Below are 27,768 nucleotides of genomic sequence, written 5' to 3' on the forward strand. Positions count from 1 at the left end.
ATTATTAAAAGGGGCAGCAATCTCAGTATACATTGCGGACTCTCCAAATTCTTTCTAAAGTCTAAGCCTAGATGAAGAGGGTATCCAGCGGCTTTGTTCAGAGCTGTCTGGAAGAGAGATTTGTCAGTGATACTGAAGATGGCTGCCTCTCATTTAGCACCTTCTGTGCTTGATACATTGGTAGATGTAATTTCATTTGTGGTATGAGGAGCTCTTGCTCACCACATGTTGCTGCAATTAAGGGAATTCTAAATGCATTTCACAGACTTGGACTTTGAGGTGATCAGAGCAGATTGCGTCAGAACCATGGGTGAAGTTGATCTACTGGACTGCATCGATGCAGACAGCACTGATGCACAGTTCAAGCACTCAGAGGAACTCAATTCAAGTTTCTACTTCAAGGATGCATACTTCAGAGACTTCAGGTTGGCTTCTGGATAGGCTACATAGAGGATATGACTCCCTTAAACCTAACAGCTCTGCATGAAAATGAAGCAGATTTGACAACCTGCACTGTAGGTGGAACTTAGTAAAAATATATATTACATATTTCAGTTGATGTACATGTAGGAATAGAATCCAGATCATTCTCTTAACTGTGCTGGCTTTGCAGTGACAGGAGTAAGTATTTTAATCACTAAAGAGAGCAGATATAACTCAAATATACATAAGGTGAAATATGAATAAGACCGTTGCCATTTTATATAGCAACAATTTCTATTCATTTCCTTTTATCACAGGTAATCAAGTGATCCATCTAGCTATTCCATGCAACTCCATTCCTCTCCCAAACCCATCCCCGCTTTGCTCACACCTCATTCAAATCTCCACTAGAACTCAATTCTGTCACAAAACCCACAAAGAATGAATTAAACAAAAATTCAGCCACCAAGAGGTGTAAGTGAACTAATGCATGATCTTATTGATGTAACCCTGTGCTCACCCACCTTATCATATTTGCTTGTTCTCTCCCTCACCATGGTGTCACATCTAAATTCTGAATGGTAAGCTCTCTGAGGCAGGGACTATGGTAAGACACCTAGCAAACATCTGGCACAGTACAAATAAAATAATTATTAAAAGATGACCACTAAACAAGCTGTACAAGTTAAGATCTTACCTTAGTAAAATTATTCAAGTGGCCTAGTTTTCTCATATTTGAAACACCTTGTAATTTGGCCACATTTTGGAGAATCTCCCTCAAGTTATCATAGGGTTCTGCAAAAAAACAAAAACAAAAAACAAAAAAACAAAAAAAGGAAGAGAATTGGTAGATATGATTCATAAAAACAAGCATTCACCACTTACTTTCCTAAACATAATAGGTACCCTGCTTATTTTTCCTGCTTTTGGTTAAGATCTAGCCTGTTTTTCTTCAAAGAGTACTGATTTGGCTTGTACCTAGAATCACAATATGGATATTTGATTTCCCAGAGTAAGTGGCACAAGCATAAAGAGGCGACACGCTCCTATTTCAAGTGAAAATTTTAGCAATATCCTGTTATTAAACAAACTTCAGTATACTGTAAATCTAAATATTTATATAGCTTCCAACACTACAATATCAGAGAACATCATAAATCTTAATGAATTTATCCTCAACATCTCTGAGAGTTAGGAAAGTGTTACTTCCTTTTTACAGACTGTGAATTAAAGCACAAAGAGTGAGTGACTTGTTCAATGTCACAGGAATTTTGTGCTCAAATTAGGAAGTGAACCTGATCTCCAAATCCTAGTGCAGTGCCTTAGCCAGAGGCTATTCTTCCATGATGCTGAACTGTAGGCATGCATTGTTAAACAGCAGCTGTACCACATTAAATAAAATATTCACTTTCTTAACTTTTCAGAGATTAATACCTAATCTTTCCCAACCACTAACCCAGGCCATACCACAGCTGAAGAGCTGAAGTAGCTGTGTACAGCTACTACCTCTCCTTCCCCTAGGAAGTAGCAACAAGAAGGAGTTTGCATGGGATGGACCTATAGTAATCTCCAGACCCAGGGAACTGCTTTCTAAAGCAGCCAAGACTAGCTACAACTGAGAAAATGGAATATAAGCCCTTTCAGCCACCATATCACAGGCTGGAAAAGCATTATTAATGAAATATTTAATGGATTTTTACTGTCTTAAGGAAACTTGCTAGTGGAAAAAAGGAGAGCAAGCACCTTCTGACCAGCCAGCTCTGCGCAAACCAGTTTGAAAATATGTCTCTCTCTAATTACTAGAGAGAGCTATCCCCCGTAACTCCACAAACGTGTTAGTGGTCTTGGTAGTTCAAAAAGAGATTTATTGCAGATCACAAAATCTGAATAAGTGGATGAATCTCTACTCAAGACACACCCAAAACTGATGTAGAAGGACGGGGCACTAGCTTGCCCTACCACTAGAGATGCAACCTTTTGGATAAAACACAAATCAACAGTCTAACTTCCCACTGAACAGTCAGTAAGCACCATCAACCTGATATCAGGTCAAACACATACATACACGATAGCTTGGGGAAGAAGTGTATGGTAGAATGTAATGCATCAGGGTTAAACCAAATAAAATCTAGTAAATAAACTGAAGTGGATATGACATTTCTACACATATACTTGGATACCACATCAACAGCATTTACTTTTGAGAGGATCTACAATTTGAAGATGGAAGAGATTCTATTGTCAGATCCATCGTGATCCAAGTTCAGGATTGTTCCTTATAGTTTATTTTTCTAGCACTTTATCCAGCTTTAGATGCTTCTAGCATTGGAAGCCATAACCAAGAAGAATTGAAGAGAATGATGCAGGTATAGTTATGGTACTGCTTATAGTTTAGATCATAACCTCTAATTTCAGGGTTTATAACAGAAGGGGGAAATTACCTCCCTATTTGGCTTCTCTGAAAATATAATTTAGCTGGTTCCTATTCTTTTGGTTTTTGCTTTTAGCATGGCATAGGTGGGAATCTCCCTAGTTCATAAAGCTTTTGGACCTGTAACACACTTATTTATATGTAAAGCACAGATCAGCGGCCAAAGCCTCAGAGCCCTCTAGAATGTTCAGCTTCAGTTCTCTGATAAACAGGGAGCAAAGAACTCCCTACATTATCAGACTTAAGCTGGTAAAAGTGTAAACTTTGAGAGGAAAGCAAATGAGCACATAGGAATCTAGTTAAGTTATACCTTCAGAGGGGCTGAATTATAGGCAAGTATGTTTTTCCTTTCTCTCATGATACAATAATTCTTATTCATACAGACTGCAAAGCTTGAGAGAAACCAACGCTCAACTAATATTCCAGCTTATGGAGGAGCTAGAAAGTATCCTGAGCTTTTCATGTAACTCAAGGTCCCGGATACTTTCCAAAACCCCTACCATCAAACAGAAAAAAAAAAAAAAAAAAAACCCAATTCCCCAGTAAGATCGTATTGCAGCACAATCTTGCTGTCTTTGAGAAGGGACTCCAGTATATGATCTACTATACAAGCAGGAAATTGAGAGGAAAAGAGGTCTTTTCTTTTACCGAACTACAAAGATGAGCAACACAATTTGGTCAATTACAATCTGTTCATACCAGAAATACAAACTGCAGAAGGTCCTGATTGATAAAGAATTACAGAATGCCATCCTAAAGTACACATACTTCAGAAGAGGAGTATGAAGTAGCCAGCATATAGGTCAAGCTTCATCAACTCAAACCTTAGCTTCAATCAGTACTCACAGGGAACTGATTCTAACATGGGTCATTTTCACTCTCATTAGCAGAAATCAACTCGAACAAAAGGATGCAAGGAAGAGAAATATACCTCGCCCAGAATATATTAAATATCAAAAAGCAAAATGCATTTACTCATGTACTGCACCTGACTCGTTTTATTAAAAAGTGATGCCAGTGGAAAAAAAAAAAAAAAACAGAGTGAACACAAGGAAGGTACTCTGGGCTCAGACTGTGAAGGTATGCTCCTCACTAGCCTCTTTTTCTACCTGTAACTGAGATATAGATCCTCATCCAAACCATATCTGGGGTTCTGCAGGTAATAACTGGATTCCCCTTGAATCCAGAAGATCAAAGATTGAGTGCAGGACTTTCTCCTACACATACCTGTAAATTCTTATATCATGGCAGCAGGGGGAAGTTCAGAACGGATATATGTATATTTGCAGAATAATAGATTGAAATGGACAGAAAAAGGTAGGAAGATATGATTAGCAGTGTTGCCAACTCTCATGATTGTATCATGAGTCTCTGTAAAAGCTTGAAAATGTGACAAGCACATACACTAAAGGTGCAAAATCAGAAAGCAAAAAGAATCCATATTTTAAAAAAAATTATCTTGACTTTTTAGGGCCAACTTATGATTTTTGCACACGAGGATGGAGAGATTGCATTTGCTCCAGTAGAACCATGAGTGAGAGACCCATTCCCTAGAGTGTTCAGAGTATCTATTACCAAAGAGCTTTACTTCATAAAGCAGCTAGTTCACCACATAGTGCAGGGATGGATCACAAGCTGCAATCACATTAACACCACTGGCACCTTCCCCTAGCAGATTTGGAAGCATTGTCTGACCACACATAAAAATAATGTGCCAACCACTGTTCCTGTTCAGCATACACTGGCAGAACAAACAGGAATCATGGGAGACTTCCACAAAAATGTCAGTGTTTCTATAAATTAGTGAAATTGATTAATATGTACTTTCACACATTCCTTCCAAAATGCTTATTAATACTACAATAACTAGTGCATGTACTGCAAGTACATTTACAATAAAAACAACAGGCTGAAGCATCAGCCAATAATCATTCCTATCAAAGGATCCTACAAAGTAGTCTAAAGCAGAACTTCCCAAACTTCCCCTTCTACATAGGAGTCTCATAACAGTCCCCCACTAATCCACGCCCATCTAAGGCAGAAAGTAACTCACCAAGGGAAGCACGGTGGTGGCAGCGATAGGTTGGCTCAATCCCTGAAAAAGCTCTTGGAAGCATGGCATGGAAGGGACACAGGCTCCTTGCCCTCCCTCCTCCCTGCCAGAGGCTCTCACTCCCACAGGCTCTGGAGGGTTTAAAATACACAGAAGACATCCGGGCCAGGGGTAGGTCAGCAGCAGGAAAAGAGCTCAAGGAGTCCACAGAAATTAGGAAGGGAGAGAAGTGGGGGAGAGCAGTAGGTCCCCCCCCCTCGCTTACCACTACTGGTAAATGAGGGGTCCTGCCCTGCCTTGGACCAGACAGATACTTGGCTGGCCACAGCCCTGTGGACACCTCACTCCCGGACCCCCAATAACCTCACTGCACCCCACCAGGGGTGGGGGAAGAGAATGCCTCACAGTTTGAAAACCAAATGATCTAAAGTGCTAAAAGAGAACTCAAACAGAAGCTTCCCTAAGGTCCTCTCTCAGATAACTAAAACTAAAGGTCAGAAACGCCTTTCACCTCACCAAATGTCATTTAGAAAGACAAGGTGGGTGAGGTCATATCTTTTATTAGACCACCTTGTCTCCTTAATATCCTGTGACTGACATGGTTGCAACTACACTGCATACAAAAGGTCAGTCAGTAATTTTGAATAAGAACATATAAAAAAATTTCTCTTCCTCTCATTTTAAGAGGATCACAGAATTAATAGACAAATTCAGACAGCCACAATATTATACTTGAATCACACGGAGACTACACTAAGTGTTTGGGTGCAATGCGGTTGTGTTCAAACACAACTTTTGAGAATAGCCTTCCAAACTCCATGCTGCCCACAAGAAGCAAGCAGAGCCTCAGGAATAATTTTGACTAGAAACATTCAGTGGAATTAACTCTGACCAACAACGATTGATTCAACTAGATAGTCATGAATTATCATTTTTGAAAGAGAAAGTGTTTCAGAAGAATTCATAGCTTATCACGGTACTTATGTAAGTTTGGAAGATAGTTACATATCAGGCTTATTAAGAAGTCAAACAATATTTCATCAATAAACAATGTAACCTGAGGCACTGTATGTGAATGAAGGCATAATCTTCATTTCACAATTTACTGAGGTAACGTCTGGAGGGAAATCAGCTACACACAATGATAATAAGCGCTCTGAATTCACACCCACATGCATGTAAAGGCCAGAATTCAGAAATTGCTCCAAAAAATTGAGTTCCTTTGCTCTGACAGGCAATGCATCTAATTTCTAAGGGCTCATCTACACTCACACTTATGCCACCAAAACGTTTGTCGTTCAAGAGTGAAAAAACACCCCGTCGAGTGACATAAATTTGCCAGCATAAGTGCTAGCGTAGCCGCATTATGTCAGCGGCAGAGTTTTCTCCTGGTGACATAATAAAACCACCTAAACAAGGGGCAGTAGCTATGTCGGCAGGAGAGCTCTCCTGCTGATATACCACTGTCTACACTCGCGCTTCTGCCAGCAAAACATGTCACTCAGCAGGGTGTTTTTTCACACCTCTGAGACACAAAAGTTTTGCTGTCATAAGCGCAAGTGAAGACAAGTCCATAGAACTATAGGCATTGTTCTCAGAAAGACACACTATGCTGTCTTTTTTTATTGATGTGAACTGATCTAGGATTATTTATTTGTACTTAGTCATGCCTAGAGGCCCCAATCAAGGACTAGAACCCCATTGTTCTGGGTACTGTACACACAATGAAAAGAATCTCTGAATAGTTTACATTCAGTATATGATTCCCAGACACAAAAGATGGAGTTGAGAAAGTGTATCAGTAACAGAATAAAAACATTACAAAGATGCAATCATCTTAAATAAATTTTAAAAAAGCATTATAAAAACCTAGGGAATTCAGAGTTAAGATTACATTTAAAAGAAATCAAATGTGATAAAATAAGAAATATACAGTTAATGACCCAAACACATTTAACTCTGCCCTGCAGGGGAATAATGAAATAATTATAGGATTATGATTACGACATTTTAAGGTTTGTAATCCCTGACTAGATTAAACTGATTTTTAAATACGGATTTATTTTTTTTCCATATTTCTTCCCCACCCCCATGGTGATGTGATGGAGCAGCACAAAGCATCCAAAGTTCACTGATTAATCTAGATTTTAATTTGCAGTTATTAGCTTAGAGAGCTGTAATAGTAAAATGAGTATACTAATGAGCATAGTAAAAAACATTAGATAATTGGGACAAAGAAAAAGATTAACAGTTGCAAAATTTCTTTGAGTGTGAATTGATTTAAATTAAGGCAATTTAGTGGAAATCCTTCACTTAAAATCGATTTTAATCATTTTTTCCATATGTACTTCAGTTATTTTCTAAAGAAAGGTGCATTCTCATTGGCTGATATAACCATTAAATCATATTGATTTACAATTATGTAGACTCTTTATACTAGATTTGGTACATCTTTTTGTGACCTAGGACAGTACACTATATGTACACCCATTTAAGCAATTATATGTCTTATTATTTTCAAATTCTTATTAATTGTACATTTTTAGTATGTTAGAAAATGAATAATTAACTTTTTGCTTATGATTTGTGTCAAGCTGTATTAGGATGGTAACTGGAATTTAATTAAACACACAAAACAACGTATAAAATGTATTTTTATTAAACAAAGTAACCTTAAAATGTTTTGGCTACATAAATTTCTTTTATCAAAATGTCTTTCACATTTACAGCTGAATGATTTATTAAACAGTAGGATTAACTGTGGTCATTGAATTAAACTGATTATTTCAAGGCAGCCTGGAAAACTTTTCAAATACACCCAAGTGAAAGTGATGGGAGCGTAAGCTCCTACTTGCTTAAGGGCTAGACTTCATTATGGTGCTAAAACAGTACTGCAGCCATCGATGCAGTGGCATCGATTGAGTGGGTCTGGTGAAGACACACTCAGTCAAAGGCAGAGCACTCTCCATTACTCCAGTACTCCACAGGAACAAGATGTGTAAATTAAGTCAATGGGAGAGCGTCTCCCATCAACATAGCGTAGTGAAAACTGCACAGCTACTCGATGTAAGGTACGCAGACTGCAGTTATGTTACTTTCATAATGTAACATGCGTACCTTACATCGACATGGCCACGTAGTGAAGACAAGTCCTTAGTCTCTTGAAAATGAGAGAACAGTCTCCTAAATTACTTATGCTGACTTTCAAAAGTAGTAGATTTCATCCACTTTTCTCTTTAGTCTGATGTTGACTACTGTGGTATGTAGTTCCAGCTGTGTTGTCATGATTTTCTTCACAAATTGTCATCAGAATAGGCCAGTTCTTAATAAATAGCTCAAAAGTCAATCACTGAATACCACAGTACATCTTAGGGGAGAATTAATTTGAATCTTTCTGCTCTCTCCAATGAAGCTGAAGCTAAGTGATTGTTACCAAAAGCATTCTGCAGTTTGAACATTTTCCTTTTTTCCTGAAGTTGTACTTAAGTTTTTAGCTGAAAGATGCACCAAACAAGAACTTCACCCATATATTAAAAAGTTTCATGTTCCCTTCATTATCTTCTTCTAGAGTTCATCTCATCTTTGCTACATTTGCAGCATTGCCTGTGACAAAAATACACATTTGACTCTTGGTTTTTTTTGTTCACAGTTTGTCATAGCTTTTACTGCTACTTCTTTTAAGTATTATAACAGGAAATGTGCATACAGCGTTTCTGTAAGACAACCCCATATTCTGTTACCACACAAGTATTTACTACTGGATCATTGTGTATACACTGCTTTATCCATCAAGACTCAGATTTTTTTTCTGTCAATGCTTTTTGCACACTGTTCAATTTCCCTCTCATATGTTGTATCAACCAACCTTCCAGCGATGTCTGCTCTTCAAAGTGGCATGGAGCCCGGTGGTAATGACTGAACCATGTCAATTAAATGTTTGTTCTGAAGACGACGAAAGGGAGAATTTGTTGCATAAATTAACCAAGCAATCTTTTCATCTATGGTTTTGCTGGTAATGCTTACAAATGCATCCATGGTTTTATGGGATGACAAACTTCTTTTGGATACAGGTAGTTTAGTTTACTTTCTGATGTATGCTTACTTGCAGCATTACTGGTGTATCAATAGATGATTAAAGTTGTACACATGACAGATGACGGACATTCATAACTTCTTATGTCTAAGCTGGACCCTGAAATAAAAATGGTCAAAAAAAATTTTAAAAGGTCACTGAGTATTACTCAATGATTGTTTTTTTTAAAGCAAAGACATTGTAAATGAAAGATTCCTTCCTACTGCAAATGTTTGAACCATTGTTTAAGTGATATAAATTTATTCTAAACCCATCTTAATAGGGAAAATAATTAATAAATCATAAGGATTATCTAAGTCTATTTAAACCTTATTTCTAGCAACATCCCAAACAGCTTGAAAAACATTTTAAATTTTTAAATATTCATAAATTGCCTAATAAAGCTTTTCTTTTAAACAGGAAAATTTCACCTAGGATGTGCTGAGCAAGAAAAATAAATCTGAGAAGTCCAGCCATAACAGCAAAAATGGTAATTGGTAAATACTCCCACAAGCATTTTGAAACTCATAAGTAATCCACCCAAAACACAAATTTATGATGACAATAATTTAAACTATCATTTACTAGCATAGTAAGACACAACAGGCAGTCCATATGAATAGTGCAAAAATAACTTTACTAACCAGTTGACCCAGATTCTTCAGAGATGCACTTCATCATCTTCAAAGTCATTGTCTTCTCAAGAGCATTTTTTTCATAATGTTGTTTCACTCTGACAACCAAGTCTTGCAGCTCTTTGTTGCACTGTTTACGTAAGTATGGGTATCTTTTGAAAATATTCCCGAATAGAATCTTTTTATGACCTGCAGCCATGTAAGTCTTTTTCCTCTAGTTCCCACGTGTTGAAATCAACTCTAGAGGCTACTCTCTGAAGCATGTTGTCCCTTCTTCCCACAGTATCCTGATTTGACACAAAGGTTACTCCTTTCTGGTTGAACACTCTGCTCCTTCTCCCCTTGTTACATAACTCCCCTGCCACACCCCATTATTACTCCCAGAAAAACAAATAAAAAACAAAAACAAAAAAACCCTAACAGTACAAGACTTCCACTAGTGTACCTACCCACATGCCTTTTGCACTGCAGTATTCTATTTGCAGTTGAGCTATTAATGCATTTCTGTTCGTTTGTTTGTATCTGTGCATACACATGCAAGGAGACAGACAAGTCATTGACTTCAAGAAACCATCTAGAAGCAAGGGCTGGTAATTACTGGGCATATCAGTGTTCTTCCTTGAGTTGGAAAGTACGTTTCTATGGTGAGTGGAGTCAAATATTCATAATCTGATAACGAGGCCAATCAGAGCTCATGTAGGGAGTTATAAAGTTATAAAATAGGAATCTGAGACCATCCAGGTGAGCTCAGTGCATGATTCTGATAAAATACATGATCATGTCTCCTGGCATCTGAGGCCATGTCCCAGCTTTGTCATCTCTGGTACTCAGTAGCACAGCCCCTGTGCCCCCCATAAGATCAAATCCTTAATACAGTAAATATACACCTATTGTGCCATATTTTTTAAGTTTGACCTCAGAAGTTGCATTTATCCCGATTCTCTCTTTATACAGAAAAGCAGCCTTTAACTCAAAGATTTTGATAGAGGCTTAATCATGGATTCAGCATATTTATTTTTTATTTGTTTTAAGATAATGTAATAATTTTAGGCCTTAACCTATTTTGTATTAATTTTAGTTTTCATTTTTGAACAGGTTATTTTTTAAGAAAAACAATTTAAAGAGCAAAAACAAAAAATCCAATTTAAATTAAAAAAACAATATTTATGTTTTTCAAAAACATCAATGCTTATCTGACCTTTAATTAATTTTAACGGAGAACAGATTTACTTGTAAATTCTCAAAAAATTAATTTCTTCACTCAAAGAGTAAGTGCTGTACATTTGGTGATGCTGTAATTTTTCACATAAAAGACTGAATCCCTACTTTAAGTGCAAAATGGAACTCAACCCATGTTCCCACAATGAGAGACAGTGGAGCAGAAGGTAATAGGGAGGATTCAAGCAGCTAAGATATATGGAAAGAACAAAAAGCACCACATCTGTGGCTACTATTTTAGGGAAGTGAAGACAAAGGATAAACCTGTTTAAAATGTAGTCTCTCTCACGCGCACACACACAAAAAATAAGAACCTATACAAGAAATTGTTTATAAAGTTACCAAGCAACGCATAGTAATGTGCACTGAATACCAAGCAAAAACTGGCATTCAACACATTAGTAGTTAAAACTCATACATTTTTGTAGATTAATACATGTTCTACATAGTAAAATGCAACATATACTTCAGAGCCAGTACAACTGGTATGTAAATATCAGTACTTGACAGATTACCAGGTACAGTCTATCACAGATCTTGAAAATTCTACTTGTTCAAAGCAAGTGGGAATCTTTCAGGCAAGGCAAACACAATGGATTAAAGCCAGTGATTTCTGCAGAAATCTAAACATTTTTAAATGGTTTCTAGGTCTTTTGGTTGTAAAGATAACCTTCTAAATGTGAACCACATCTAAAACAATTCTATCTTCCTGAGTCTGAGGACAGACAAACCCAGTAACTGCAGTTTCTCATGAACAATAAATAAACAAGACTCTCGCTATTCAAAATCCTTCAGCATATCAAGGAAACTTTCAATAACCATGTTAATTTAATCCTGCTTCTGCGGTTTGGGAAAGCTATGAGCAGAGGCAGAAGCGAAGACCTGGAGTTGTACAGGAGGAAGTTTAAACCGAAAACCAGACGTTGACTAGAGGAGACTACTCCCCTACACAGCAGCTAGAAGATTCTGAAAACAGGGAAGAAAAGTGAAAAAACCTTTATCTATATCAACTAAATGGGAATAAAGTTTCAAGTTCATAACAGACTGGTTCAAAATTTGGAGCATCCAAACAGGGCCCGTGGACAATTGTAAATGTCCCAGCACCAGAGGGACAGTGGAAACAGTACTGCCTCTGGACCTCATTTGTGGACCTGCTGTCACCTTTCACATCTAACTCTGACCAGCAGACTTAAGTCTTTCTGTCAACAGGCACCCAAGTAAAGTTTTCCAAATCTTGGTCTATTGTATAAAGATACATTTAAAAGAGATAAATCACTCCTGTGTGAGACTTTGTAAATGTAAAAATAAGTTTTAAAAATCTTACTGGGCATGGATAACTAAAATCTCTATGAAAAATATACCATGATACAAAGAATCCATTTACAAAGGAAACAATTATGGTCATTTTCATCTTTTAAAATACCCAATCTCTTGCCAAATTACTCTTCCTTTCTATTTTGTTTGTTTTAAATCTAAGTTATCCAAGTTACATATGCATAGAAGGCATCCAATTTAGTCTTTTCTTTTCCTTTAAGTGTTCTCAACATTGGGACTTTGTATGACAAATTCATAGGAAGTCCAGATATTTTTTTTTTTTTTTTACAGTTTTACAGTATTTACCTTGAATGGAAGCACAGGAGCAAAGCCAGAAGACTTGGTGTACAGGGGATCTCAGGCTGCCATGTAATTAACACGCAAAATACTCTCAAATTTTGGAGACTAGAAGGGGGAAAATGAATCAAAGCCATTCCTGGCCAAATAACCAAAGGACATTCCTAATGGCTAAAACAAACACTAAACTTCAGGGATGCTGCTCTGAGAATGAAACTCTTCGTACTGATGGAGGATACCAAATAATAGTTTTTAAGAGAGAGTTTTGTGCTAAATAAACAAACAAATAAAAAACCCTGGTGTCCTGCATGAGTAGAGTCCTCCGTGGATATAAAATTTGTATTCGCATATGAGCCACAAACATGGTTCGCAGCTATAAAGTGGATATCTGGAAATTTGCATGGCTCCATGCATGAGTTTACACAGAGATATAGAATATAATCAGATTTTTGGAAGATAGCATGAATAAGGGTTGCAGGAGAGAACACCGAGTCTGCAGTATCAGTTATAAACAACGTGTTTTTAAATTTTATAGCATCATAGTAAACTGGTATTTTCTAACACTCAGAATGCACGCTGTATTTGAAGTAAAGCAGTAAACTCTTACTCTTGAGAACATTCAACAAGAAATGTAAATGAAGCCATAGCAGCCCTACTGCTAAGAGAAGTACAAAAAATCTAAAGGTGGCTGAAATTATAGTGTATGAGATAACAGAAAAGGGTACTCAGTGATTTATAGGGATCAAAGCCTCAAGACATTTAAGCTTATGTCTCACAGGCTTAAAAACCAGTTAATTTTAAGATGGACTTTTCCCATGTCATCTGGCATTATTTCAGAAAATGTTTGGTACAGGAGCACTCTCATTTGGCATGAATATAACAAAGCAAAGATGATTTGCAAGGACAACCCCTTAAATTAGTAATCTCTTGTTTCAGCAGCAACTCTGGGATCGTCCAGCTAACCAGCAACACATCTACCAGGCTTGCCTCTGGCCCTCGTTAACGATGCCATTTATTGCCTTTTGGGAATATGCTCTCATGATATTCTCCAAGGTTAGGATTTCCAATGACATAATCAGTTACTAAATAATCACCTTTTCAATAAAATGGACCCACCTCCCGCTCAGCATTCCCAAATCCAGAAATAAGGAGAGCAGTCTATATTGGTGCTGAACTTCCTTTTTCCACAATTCAAAAGCTGCTTACCATCTGTTTGTTTGTCAGACATTGTTTTTCTGGGAATATTAAGATGACATAGCTACCTTATTTACTATAATTACAAACTGTGGTCTGTCTCTTTGTACAGCATCTAACCTGAACAGACTATGGCACAGAGGACTTCTGACAGCAACTGAGAACCTTGCTAATCTAAAACAAGGAAAAGAAAAAGAAATAGAAATAACAAGGAGGACATGGTTACTGAATCTATAGCAGAAGCCTAGAAAGCCAGTAGGGTGGCCAAACAGAGAGAAGTTCTTGAAAGTTCATGCAGCAAAGAGAAAAAGGACAGGAAGATGCAATAGCAGACAACGGAACAGATGAAGGAACACCAAGTTGCTTGCGGACATAAATACCAAAGTAAACTGCATCTCACCTCCTGAACAGTCATTTCCTGACAAATATCTTGTACTGAAGCAAATGGAGAACACAGAGTGCTGGGGAGGCCCTTTCACCCACTTCCCCTTAAAAAAAGAGCCCCCATCTACCAATCTACACCACAGGACAGCAGCAAACAACTTTTTTAAAATGCTATACACAACCCTGTAACATGTCTATTGTTAAACACTTAAGGACTAGATTCTTTGCACGTCTGTTTATTTTGGTAATGAGTAGATGAATGGCTGAATGTTATAAGCTCTGCCTTTTCTTGTTAACAATATTTTTTCTAATTATTACAGCGACTGTGTTATATTTGTTTTCAAAATATGAAAGTTAGGGTTTATTAAGCAGACAGTCGTAGCCCCTGTTAAAAATACAGTCTTAAAACCATATACTTGAAATTAGACAGTGAACTTCAGAGGAGTGAAGTTCTGGAACAGCCTTCCAAAGGGAAGCAGCGGGGGCAAAAAAATCCTAGCTGGCTTCAAGACTGAGCTTGATAAATTTATGGAGGGGATGGTACGATGGGACAGCCTAATTTGGCAATTAACTGATCTTTGACTGCTAGCAGTAAATAAGCTCAATGGCCTCTGAAGGGGATGTTAGATGGGGTGGGGGTTCTAACTTACTACACAGATTCTTTCCGGGTGTATGGCTGGTGAGTCTTGCCCACATCCTCAGGGTTTGGCTGACTGCCATATTTGGGGTTGGGTATGAATTTCCCCCCAGGGCCTATGCCCATCTGCCCTGGGGGTTTTTTTTGCCTTCCTCTGCATCATGGGGCACAGGACATTTGCTAGTGGATTTTCTGTACCTTGAAGTCTTTAAACCATGATTTGAGGACTTCAGTAACTCAGCCATAGGTTTAGAAGGCTATTACAAGAGTGGGTGGGTGAGATTCTGTGGCCTGAGTTGATGATCATAACGGTCTCTTCTGACCTTCAAGTCTATAAGTTACACATCAATATATTTCCAAATCTAGCCAAAAGCACAAAAAGTTAAACACACACTATATCATAGAAATATTAGCAATATTATAGAATCACAGAAATGTAGGAACTTCAAGAGGTCATCTATCTAGTCCAGTCTCCTCCACTAAGGCAGGCTTAAGTATTATCTAAACGATCCCTGACAGGTGTGTCCCCAACCTGTTCTTAAAAACCTCCAATGATGGAGATTCCTAAACGTCCCTAGGTACTTAGGCACTGAAACAAACTACCCTTACAGTTAGGAAGTTTTTTCTAATGTCTTACCTAAATCTCCCTTGCTGCAATTTAAGCCCATTACTGCTTGTCCTGTCCTCAGTGGTTAAGGAGAACAAATTATCACCAGTCTCTTTATAACAACCTTTTACGTACTGAAGACTGCTTCGTCCCCTGTCAGTCTTCTTTTCTCCAGATAAGCAAACCCATTTTTTAAACACTTCACTCACATGTCACGTTTTTGAGACCCTCAATCATTTATGTTGCTCTCCTTGGACTTTTTCCCAAAGTGCGGTGCGGTGCCCAGAACTGTACACAATACTCCAGTTGAGGCCTTATCAGTGCTGAACAGAGTGGAAGAATTACTTCTTGTATCTTGCTTACAACACTCCTGCTAATACATCCCAGAATGCTTTTTTTTCCAACGGTATTACATTATTGACTCATATTTCATTTGTGATCCACTATAACACTAAGATCCTTTTCCTAGGCAGCCGTCATTTCCCAATTATATACTATATTTCACATAACTTTACAATAGCAAGGTAAACTACAGAAAGTAAGCTTTATCTGTGCCCTGATTCTTAAAGTGCATGCATAGAGTGTTCCAGGCCCTGGCAACGGTCCTTCTATATGCTCCAAGTCAGCAGATAGCCATCAGTAATCACTTTCCCTTTGGTCTCATAAATGTTATGCAAAACACAACATGCAGAGATAATACATGGAGATATTTCTTATAACTATCAAATCATGAGAGACATTTCCACTTGCCTTTCAACCTGTCAAATGAACTCTTCATGTACAAACTAAAGCTATTTAAGGGTGTAGTTAAATAGTTTTTGCTCCCATTAAGTCTTCTAGTATATGGTTTCATAAATAAGGAAAGCAAAGAGTAGCCTGGATCACCCAGAACAGTTGATCCATGCACCCTATTAATGTCTATGGTACTACTGGGCAAAACAGTTCCATGCTGCAATCTTGCAAACAAAGTTGAATTTCTGAATATCTTGGCATGATAGACTTTTGCTAGCCATCCAAAACTAATCTTGGCAAACCTGATGGTGATTCATCACGACCAGCAGAACTATAATGGAGCACCCCTTTTACCTGATAAACTGAGGCTTTGGTATGGCAGCACACCACAAATCAAGCACACTGATCACTTCAATAGTCCCTGCACAACTGGGAAATCCTAATTTTCATTTCCATCAGTAATCTCCTGCACTCTTCCCTCCAGGATCACACAATGCAGCAGCACATACTGAAAAGCTTTACATACCTCCATAAATCCAACTGTGGATTTCCCAGTGATGAACTGGTCCCCCAGTCACCAGTAGCAACTGCCAAATTCCAAAGGGTAGTTGTCACTCACTTCTCCACATTGAGGGGTGCTCTCATTTTAGCATTCTGGAGTTTCTCAGCCCAAGACCCCAGGAAAGCACTTTCCTCATCCTAAAGGCCTGATGCCACTGTCAGTCATGCCAGGTCTGCAGAACTATCCAGTTCCACCATGCACATTTGCTGGCTTGGTCCAGAAGTGGTGTTCCAACAAATACATATATCACAGAAAAACATCCACATGGATTCCATCTTTGAGTCCATAAGGAATTCTAAAAACTCCCACCACCTTTATACTTCTGCCACTGATGTCTTGCAGCAGGTGCTCCTACACAACAGGATTTATTTTTCAAAGCACAACAGTGGACGAACACACAGCACTCCTCCGTACCTCCTCCAGACGGCATGGTGGAAATGATGTGGACACCAGACCACCAAATGAGTTTTGGGTCAGCCTCCTGAAGATATGTCACAATCTATCACAAAAGTTGCCCAGAATAACTACGAGCCTAGAAGCAGCAAATGGTACCCTGGGATACTTACCCACACTGCAGGGCACTACAACTGATGTAACACAGTGCTGTATGGACACATGAATTGAAATATGACGTGGCTTGTACAGTTGCAAATGCAAACATGTGAACACAATTTAATTACATAGACATATATGCAAGTTGCACTGGTGCAGCCTATCTAAATTTTTCTTTTAACAATATTAAGTAAAACTACCTTACTTCTTTCAGCATTTTTAAGTAGACAGTGTTCCTTTAATATTAATTCAGTCTTGCTGTCTATATTTTCTGTTCATGTTTTCTTTTAAATGTATAGATTAATATATTTGCTACTGTTACAGGTCTACAATAACAACATACAAGATGTATGATGTGAACAAGGTTAATATGAGAAATGTTGTAATTCCCTTTGCCTTCCATTCTCTCCAAATACTAATTATTTTTGTTATATCTTTGTGTGTGGTAATTGCAGGGAGGGACTCGTGTGTGTGTGTGTGCGCGTGAGCGCTTTCCCCAATTTAGAGAGTCTGCGGTGAAGTGAAGACGTCCTAGGTTGCTTTTCTGATGTTTGTTTGCTTGTTTTATTTTTAAACTATGTGTATTGGGGTGTGAATTGACTGTGAGAAAGGTAAAAAGAAAGAAGAGAATGGCTTTCCATCAGCCACTTCTCTGCTCATTTTCTGAAACCGTTTTACACACAGGAAAAAGAAGCGAGAGCTCTCACAGTCGCTTTGCTCTCATTTGTTTTCTCATGTTGTAGATGGAAGACAGCTAGTTCATGAGGTCATGGGATTGAAGAATTAGCTGGGCAAGGAAGTTGGTAAATAGGAGTATCTTCAAATCCACTTTATTTTTATTTATAACCAATAAATAATTGTTGATCCTGGGCTCTACTCATTAAAAGCACGTCACAGATTAGAGTTAACATGTTCTGAAACCCCAAAACCAGAAAATAAGGACGTCATCCAGACATGAAAATCAAAGCCAAACACTACTCGGACTCACTCATAATCAACAGCCATTAATTGTGCTCCTTTATTCCCCAAACTCTTGAGGAAAGAGATGGGCTTTGAAGTATGCTCTCAAGTACAACAAATTCAGGCTCTTCTAAACGAGACAGAAGAGGGTGAGAAGAATTGCAAAGATGAGGGTTCTTCAAGGAAAATGTCCTCTTTTATAAGAATGGGGCTCCAGTACCACTGCTGACTACAGCTGGGGCTAGGACGGATAAAAATCTATGATTTTTTTCCAATAAATAAAAAACCCTGTTTTATTTTTCAATTTAAATTGCCTTATTATTTAAATTAAATTTGAAATTGACAAACTATGTTAAGGCCTACATTTAAAATAAAAAAATATTATGCAGTGTATATTTGCTGACAAGTTTTAAAGAAAGTCAAAGCACTGAACTGGTGGAAGTCACTGGCATGGAACAAGAGTTTGTTGAGGTGCTAACCAGCTTTTGACAGCAGTAGCCTCTTCTGCAGTAAAGAGAGAATATTTTCTTCATTGTGGTTTACTCAACTAGTTCAGTTCAATTACAGGTTCATTCAGAGTTGAGAAACCAAAAGGGAGTTGAAAAAGCAGGAAAGCTTGTTTTCCTCTTCTAATCTATGAATTAAAAATAAGTGAGAGATCTACTGGCTCAAAAATCTAGAAGGACCTGGTGACCAGAAATAATCTGTTGAGTTCATTTACTATAGATAATACTTGCTTAGTTTCATAAATCAGTTAGGTTTTGAATGTATAACATGTATTGATAAGGAAAAACAGCTTATTAAAAAGTTCATATATCCAGTTCATTTAAGACTGTTTTATTAAATAAAACAACTAAAATGCTGTTTTGTGCATTTAATTTAATTTGAAGTTTCATCCATATAGAGCTTGACACAAGTCACAAACAAAAAACTGATGTAGTAAATAAGAAATGCATCATCCATCATTTTGTAACTAATAAAAAATATAAAAATTAAGACTCTGAATAAGTGTAAATTAAGGAATATTATTGCTTGAACAAACAAACAGATATAAGGTATTTTTCTAGTTCTCATAAAGGAGCGACAAATTTAGTGTAAAAGTTATATTTAGTTGCGTATGAATATTTTTTAATGGTTACCAACTAATGAGATTCAACATTTTTTCAGTAAAATAACTAAAAAGTACAAATGCAAAACAATTAAAAATCAATTATTTAAATTAAGGTTTCCTGTTTACTGATTTAAATCAATCCACCTCATTGTGGCAGTATGAGAGACAGGTCCCAAATTATTTAAGGCTTTCTAACTCAAAGACAACACTTCCACACATCCAGAAACTAAAAAGCAGCCCACAGGTGTCATGTGTCGCCAAGTGAATTGTGTAGGAGAATGTGGCAGCTTGTTTACAAACTCAGTTTACATTCCAGGTAGTTTTAGGGACAGCTCCAAGCAGAATATCTTGTGACAGTCTAATCTTGATGTAACTAGGTACTGATTACAGCAGCCTAAAACCTATAGTTCTAATGAATAAGCCTTGAGGATGGTAGAAAATGCCTTGGGTTTTAGGCTTCTTCTGCAATTCAATTTGGCATCTCTTGTAAAATACACTGGGTGAAACCACATTGAAATTGCATGTGTCAAAAAAGAGCTCCTACAAGCTGACCACACTGCAAATCTTGCAGCACAGCTAATGGATTCCAAGCAAGAATTAATTCATGGAAGTCCTGTGGTCTTTGTTATACAGGAGGTAAAACTAGATGATCACAACGATGCCCTCTGGCCTTAAAATCTATAGGCTTGATTTCGCTATTTTGAATATTGCTGGGTGTTACAACCATTATCTCACATTTCAATGCAGGAGATATTCTACATCCAGATCGGCTATCTAGCTTGGAATTTAATCCCTGTTGACTTTTATGGTCATCTGAATGGTGTCAGCATGTAATGTGATCTCCCCTTCCAATCATGATTCCATGTAACTCACAAAGTGCAATCGTCAACTATTAGAAAGGATTCTTGAATTCTCAGACCCCTTCCCACATTCTAGTTATTTCTTGTGTCTGGAGGCCACCAAGGTTCAGGAGTGAGCACTGACAGGGTGGAGGTGGCGGTGGTCAGGCATCCACCTAAAAATATGATAGTCTCTTTGCAATCATTTTTATGCTGAAGTACTTAACTAGGAGTGAAATCAACATCTGTTACTTTTCTTTAACCAGAAACAGAGGAGAAACTGGTCACTTGAATTCTTTCATGGGATATGCAGTCTAAGGCCACTTCTACACATATACGGTGCTGCAGCAGTGCAGCTGTACAGATACAGCTGCGCAGCAGCCGTGCATCTGATGGAGACACTCTATGCCGAAGTTAGAGAGCTCTCCCATCAGCATAAAAAAAAACCACCTCCACAAGTGGCAGAAGCTATGTCAACAGGAGAAGCTCTCCTGCCAACATAGTGCTGTCTATGAGTGCTTATGTTTGTGTAATTTATGTTGCTCAGCAGGTGGTTTATTCACCTCCGAGCGAAATAAATTATGCTGACGTGTTGCAGTGTAGCCATAACTTAATAACACATTATATCTCATCCTATTAGTAGTTCCTTCGAGTTGAATGATATGGGTCCTGACTTGCACCACTTTGAGTAAGTAGTGTAGCACAAATGGCCAAAGCCTGTTTGCTTTAGGTCCGGTCCACTCTCCGACTTTTAACTGTGATTTTGTAACCCATTAGAGGCATGTTCACCTTAACTACTTACAAGTAATATATTCAACTTGCAACTACACAGCAGTTTTTCTATCATCCCAGCTCCATGTTATTGACTAAACATGTTTGTATCAATGTGTAACTGATCATTTTTTCCCTAAAACTCTCAGCCATTCCAGCAAGTGTTAATTTTACTGGGAAAGAGGTAAGTGAATTGAGGTAAAATCACTGACGCAGGTGGTTCCTTACTGTGTCCAAATATGAAAGAGGAAATAGGGTGAACATTCCTGAGGTAGGGAACCTAGGACCAGCCAAGTTTTCTGGAAAAGGCTTTAAACTTTATTTTCTTTGTTAACAAAGCCAAAATCCAAAGAGAGTTTTTGACTTACACAATGTGGGGACTTTGAGAGGAGGTTGGGGAAAGATACCAGATCATATAGTGCATTACCATGATTTGTTATTTATAGTGCAGTAGCTCTCAAGAGCCTCCAGTCAGATTGGAACCACACTGCAATATTATGGTGTAAAACCAGAATAAAAGAAAATCCCTTGCATTCGGAGAATGTTGAGCAGCTCTCCCACAGAAGCTCAGCAAGGGACAGTGCTCGGAGGATATGCACAGAAAGCTACACCAGCTTCATGTGAAACAATGCCTTCTGGGATGTCTTCCCACACAGACAGCAGGGAGGAAGGAAGAACAGCCAAAGTAATGATTGACATGGTTGGGTATCCCCCCTGCTTTACGAACACTGGTTCTGAGATAATTACTCAAAGAAAATCATGTGCCAGCCTAGGCCTCTTGCAGGGGCAAAGCACAGTTAACTGCCATTTCTTTAACCATACATTTGAGAACTATTTTGGTCAAATAATTGTAAATTAAAACTTCTGCTGATTAAATGTATTATATATATTGAGACTCCCTTGGAAATAGAAGTAGATAAATAATGTGATTGACAAAAAGAAATCAGATATTTTAGATTTCAACAGATTTTTTTGTTAATGTTTAGGTCTCTTTGAATGATGAAAATGAAGGTTTTTTTTTAAAGAAAGACTATCAAAACAACAAATGGGCCAAGTTTCCTGTAATTAAATCAGCTGCTGGTTTCAACAATACCCTCCTTCTGCAGAGCGCCCCCCCACCAACTTCCTCTTCCTGGTCTTGTAGATGGCCAGGGACAAGAGGAAGTTGACGAGGAGGTCCCATGACTTCGTGGGGCCACGGATGGGGTGTGCATAAATGAACAGGTGCAGGGAGAAGCGCAGCCAGAACCTCAGCAGGAGGTTCTGGAGGAGCCAGAACAGGGGTTGCAGCCTGGCGCACTCAAGGTAGATATGCGCCAGGGTCTCCCTCATGCCGCAATAGGGGCAGGTTTCAGGGTAAGGAGTGAACCGCGCCTTGACGCCTTCCGGGAGCAGTGGGCACTGGCCGGGGCTCTCTGCTCGGTGTCCCCTTCTGGTTCTCTTCGTTTGACCCTGTGACCCTCACGCCGCTTTCTGGTTTTTCATTAGTTGTCCCCCTGTACTCAGTTGTATTCCAGGCTCAGTGGCTCCTCCCCATAGGCTGGAGGAAGGGCCTTTAGCAGTGGGCGGGCGCACTCCCTGGTTTATAAATAGACCAATCCCTCACTGGAAGGCATCAGCAGGGCTGACAGCTAACAGGTGATGTAAATAAAGTGTTTACACAGAGCTTGCATCACTCTAACTACATTGACCTAAGCACTATGCCTCTCACAGAGGCAGAGTTATTAGGTTGATGTAGTGGGTGACTTACATCAGCAGGAGTACCACTCTAGCATAGACATTTACATAGTTAGGTTGATATAAGCTGCCTTACTTTGACCTAACTCTGTAATGTAGACCAGGCCTTGAAAATTAGATCAACCTAGCTATGCTGCTCAGAGGTGTGAAAATTTTCACATCATGAGCTCTGTAGTACAGTCGACCTAGCCATTGTAGACAGAGCTAGGTCAAAACAAGAATTTTTCTGTCAATCTAGCTGCCGCCTCTCAGAGAGGTGGATTAACTACACTGATGGAAAAACTCCTTCCACTAATAAGTATCTACACTATGGTGCTGGAGCTACAGCAGTTGTAGTGTACACAAGACCTCAGGTGAGTTAGCACCGATTTCTAGCAGGGCTCTACAGTGAAAGCAGCGCAGTTTTTCTGAATAAGCTAGTGATTGAAGGCAGCTGAGTCACTCATTCTAACTGGGTATGGGACTCAGACTTTTACAAAAGCACGCAGGCTTCCAGGATATATCTACACTTCATTTTAAAACCCACAGCAGTAAGCCTTAAAGCCCTGGTCAACAGATTCAGGAAAACAGCTATGCAGATATTGAGGCTCAGGCTAGAATTCAGGCTTTGAAGCTTGGGGACGGGGGAGGGCTTCAGAGCCTGATCTGCAATGTTTACACACCTGTTACATCATAATGCGATCCTGAGTCTGCAAACCCAGGCTCAGCCCTGGCCCATACTACAAACTTATGGTATAACTGCATCGCTCAGGGGTGTGGATTTTCCACAATCCTGAGCAACGTAGTTAAACCGACCTAATCCCCATCGACATAGCTACTGCCTTTCAGGGAGAAGGTCTCCCACTGGTGTATGTAGTGTCTTCGCTAAGTGCTATAGCAGCATCACTGCAGCACTGTAAGTGTAGCCAAGCCCGCAAGTTTTAAAACATTACAGACGTACCCTTAATGACTGGTAAGATGAAAGCAGCTGGGAGACAGAGGCTGTCTACACAGGAATAAAAAACTCTTGGCTTGCCCAAGTCAGCTGACTTGGGCTTCTGGGGCTCAGGCACTGGGCTGAAAAATCACTGTATAGATGTTCGGGCTGAGTGAAGCCTGAGCTCTAGAACCCTGCAAGGGTGGAAGATCCCAGAACTCAGGCTCCAGGTGAGCCTGGACATGTACACAGCATTTTTTCAGCCCCATAGTCTAAGCCTCACAAGCCCAAGTATGTCTATTGTTGGAGTTACTCAGGAACCAGATATGAAGGCTGCAGGAGGAAGTGGCTCAACTATGTAGCATCTGTGAGCACAAGGACTTCATTGATGGGATGCGTAGGGAGATGCCCAGGATGGTGGATGCTGACAATTAGAGAAAAACTACAGCAGCAACAGCGAAGGAAGGAAGAACTGGCTGCTCTACTGGGTGGGAAACTGGCTGCTGGCTATCTCAGGCAGTATATGGTGCTCCGCCCCCACTCCAGCCCCCATCAAAGTCAAGAACTGGTACAATACAACCTCAGAGTTACTGAGGATGAACTGACCAGTCAACCACACACCTCATTTGGAACAGGAAGTACACAATCAGGTAGCCACAGAGAAAAAATAAAAAAGCAAATACAGTACAATACTGGTTAAACATAAACTATTAAAAAAATAAAGGAAAAGCAGTGTTTTTCTTCTGCATAGTAATGTTTCAAAGCTTTATTAAATTTAATGGTCTTTCAAAAGTTTACAACTAACTTTTTGTTCAGTTACGAACATTTCAGAGTTACGAACAACCTCCATTCCTGAGGTGATCGTAACTCTGAGGTTCTACTGTATGATGTACTGGCAACAGGAGGAGAGGAGCAGACCCTACTGGCTGAGGAAGAGGAGCCACCTGCCCCAAAGCTGGGAGACTCACAGCCACCACATTGAGGAAGAGATACAGAGTGGTGGTGGTCAAGGATTCCCTTCTGAGGAGGGAGGACATCTTCTGACCTGATGTCCTGCCTGCCTGTAATCTGCATTTATCACAAAAAGGTTGCTGAGGCTCAGCTGTCCCTCTGACCACTACCCACACTGCTCATCCATGTGGGCACACATGATACTGCCAGGTATGATCCCAAGCAGATCAGCAGTGACTACAGGTCTCTGGGAGCGAGGGTAAAGGAGTCAGGGGTGCAGATGGTGTTCTCGTCCATCCCCTGGATGAAGGTAAGGGTCCAGGCAGGGACACACGCATCCTGAAGATGAATGCATGGCTGTACAGATGGTGTTGTTGGGAGGGCTTTGGCTTCTTGTACCATGGGATTCTATTCCAGGAAAGCGACTGCTGGGAAGAGACAGGGTCCACCTGACAAAGGGGAGAGCTTAAACACAAAAAAGAAGCTTACAAGAAGTGGAAGCTTGGTCAGATGACATAGGAGGATTATAAAAATACTGCTCGAACATGCAGGAATGAAATCAGGAAGTGCAATTGGAGTTGCTGCTAGCAAGGGACGTGAAGGGGAACAAGAACGGTTTCTACAGGTATGTTACCAACAACAGGAAGATTAGGGAAAGTGTGGACCTCTTACTGAATGTGGGAGGCAACCTAGTGACAGAGGATGTGGAGAAAGCTGAGGTACACAATGCCTTTTTTGCCTTTGTCTCCACAGACAAGGTCAGCTCCCAGACTGCTGCACTGGGCAGCACAGAATGGGAAAGAACAGATTCAGGACTATTTAGAAGGATTGGACATACACAAGTCCATGGGGCCAGATACAATGCATCCGAGGGTGCTGAGGGAGTTGGCTGATGTGATTTTAGAGTCATTGGCTATTATCTTTGAAACCTCGTGGAAATTGGGGGAAGTCCCTGATGATTGGAAAAAGGCAAATATAGTGCCCAGCTTCAAGTAAGGGAAGAAAGAGGATCCAGGGAACTACAGACCGGTCAGCCTCACCTCAATCCCTGGAAAAATCATGGAGCAGGTCCTCAAGGAATCCATTTTAAGGCACTTGGAAGAGAGGAAGGTGATCAGGAACAGTCAACATGGAGTCACCAAGGGCAAGTCATGCCTGACTAACCTGATTGCCTTCTATGAAGAGGTGACTGGCTCTGTGGATGTGGGGAAAGCGGTGGACATGATATACCTTGACTTTAGCAAACCTTTTGTTACAGTCTCCCACAGTATTCTTATCAGCAAGTTAAAGAAGTATGGGTTGGATGAATGGACTATAAAATGGATAGAGAACTGGCTAGATCATCGGGCTCAACAGGTAGTGATCAACAACTCGATGTCTAGCTGGCAGCTGGTCATAAGCAGAGTGCCTCAGGGGTCGGTCCTGGGGCTGGTTTTGTTCAGCATCTTCATTAATGATCTGGAGGATGGGATAGATTGCACCCTTGGGAAGTCTGAAGATGACACAAAGCTAGGGGTAGTGGTAGATACCTTGGAAGGTAGGGTTGGGTTCAGAATGACCTAGACCAGTGTTTCTCAATTATATTTCGCCGCGGCACCCTTGCACAGATATGCCATACCCTCCGCCAACTAGTCCAGGAAATCTTCCCCTTTTCGGCAGCGTGCCGACAGCTGTTCAGCAGCACGCGATTTCTGTTAATTTCGGCAGTGCGGTTCCGCTTTTTCGCGGAACCCTTCAACTCAACCCTATTTGAGAAACACTAACCTAGACAAATGGGAGGATTGGGCCAAAAGAAATCTGATGAGGTTCAACAAGGACAAGTGCAAAGTCCTGCACTTTGGACAGAAGAATCCCATGCACAGCTACAGACTGGGGACCGATGAACTAGGCAGCAGTTCTGCAGAAAAAGACCCGGGAATCACAGTGGATAAGAAGCTGGATATGAATTACCAAGAAGGCTAATGGCATTTTGGGCTGCATTAGTAGGACCATTGCCAGCAGATCGAGGTAAGTGATTATTCCCATCTATTCGGCATTGGTGAGGCTGCATTTGGAGTACTGTGTCCAGTTTGGGGCCCCCCAGTACAAAAAGGATGTGGAGAAGTTGGAAAGAGTCCAGCGGAGGGCAACAAAAATGATTAGGGGGCTGGAGCACAAGACTTATGAGGAGAGGCTGAGGGAACTAGGTTTGTTTAGTCTGCAAAAGAGAGGAATGAGGGGGGATTTGATAGCAGCCTTTAACTACCTGAAAGGGGGTTCCAGGGAAGATGGAGCTAGGCTGTTCTCAGTGGTAGTAGATGACATAACAAGTTGCAGTGGGGGAGGTCTAGGTTGGATATTAGGAAAAAGTTTTTCACTAGGAGGGTGGTGAAGCACTGGAATGGGTTACATAGAGAGGTGGTGGAATCTCCATCTTTAAAGGTTTTAAAGCTGTGGCTTGACAAAGCCCTTCCGGGGACGATTTAGCTGAGATTAGTTCTGTTTTGAGCAGGGAGTTGGACTAGATGACCTCCTGAGGTCTCTTCCAACTCTAATCTTCTATGATTTTAAGAGCATCTTTGGACTCCAACCTGCTGACCTAGTGAGTAGGCCTTTAAACTATGGGCTTGTCTACACAAACTGCTACAGCAACACAGCTACACCACTGCAGTGCTTCAGTGACAACACTACACTGATGGGAGGAACTCTCCCACTGGCATAGGTAATCCAGCTCCCTGAGAGGCTACCCTGGGGGGATTACGATGGTTTAACTGCTTTGCTCGGGGATATGGATTTGTCACACCACTAAGCAACATAGTTATATCAACCTATATTTCTTAGTGTAGACCAGGTCTAAGTACAATGGAGACAGGAGAAAAATCCCATAGGCAGGTATAAAAAAAGGCAACATTTACAGAAGGCTGAATGTTGGAGGGGTGGGAGGAATGGAAAATTACAATAGAGCCACAGGAACAAGAATGAAAACAGTGGGAGAAATCTGCTTTGTTTCTTATATGTCTACACAAATGCAAGCAGTATGGGTAACAAACAGGAAGAACCGGAAGTATTGGTACATAAGCTAAATTATGAATGATGACACCACTAAGACTTGGTGGGAAAACTCATGTCTGGAATTATAGGTATAGGAATATAACTTGATCATGAAGGAAAGGCTGGGGGGAAAGGGAAGGAGATGTTGCATTGTATTGTTCTGAGGTCCAGAAGAAATAGGCAGACCAGCTGAAACTCTCTGGGTAAAGATAAAAGGTAGTGGTCTACTACAGATCACCAAATCAGGAGGAGGCAGTAGATGAGCATTTTTAGAACAAAAAAAAAGAAATATCGAAAACACTAGACATAGTAGTAATGGGGGACTAACTACCCAGACATCTG

The 27,768-nt window shown here is 39.9% G+C and overlaps 1 protein-coding gene across 6 annotated transcripts in view; it reads right to left on the reverse strand.

The window, feature by feature from the left end:
* RICTOR (RPTOR independent companion of MTOR complex 2) overlaps nt 1-27,768 on the reverse strand; it is a 175,263-nt gene that overhangs the window by 141,146 nt on the left and 6,349 nt on the right. For 2 of the 6 annotated variants that reach the window (XR_010919215.1, XM_067545553.1), the window contains exons 1-2: nt 4,908-5,623; nt 1,121-1,218 (exon numbers count right to left, since the gene is read on the reverse strand). The exons of 1 other annotated variant lie outside the window; for it this stretch is intronic. Coding sequence is in view for 4 of the 5 variants with exons in the window: in XM_067545553.1 (XP_067401654.1) it covers nt 1,121-1,218; nt 4,908-5,067 (258 nt within the window). In the remaining variant the exon portion in view is untranslated. Of the gene's footprint in view, nt 1-947; nt 1,219-4,907; nt 5,624-27,768 lie in introns of those variants that run through there. 3 more of the 6 variants (XM_067545555.1, XM_067545554.1, XM_067545556.1) reach the window with 3 other exon arrangements.

Source organism: Emydura macquarii, unplaced genomic scaffold, assembly GCF_026122565.2.
Source record: "Emydura macquarii macquarii isolate MOO-44397 ecotype Brisbane River unplaced genomic scaffold, CSIRO-AGI_Emac_v2 contig_1045, whole genome shotgun sequence".
NCBI classification, from domain to species: Eukaryota; Metazoa; Chordata; order Testudines; family Chelidae; genus Emydura; species Emydura macquarii.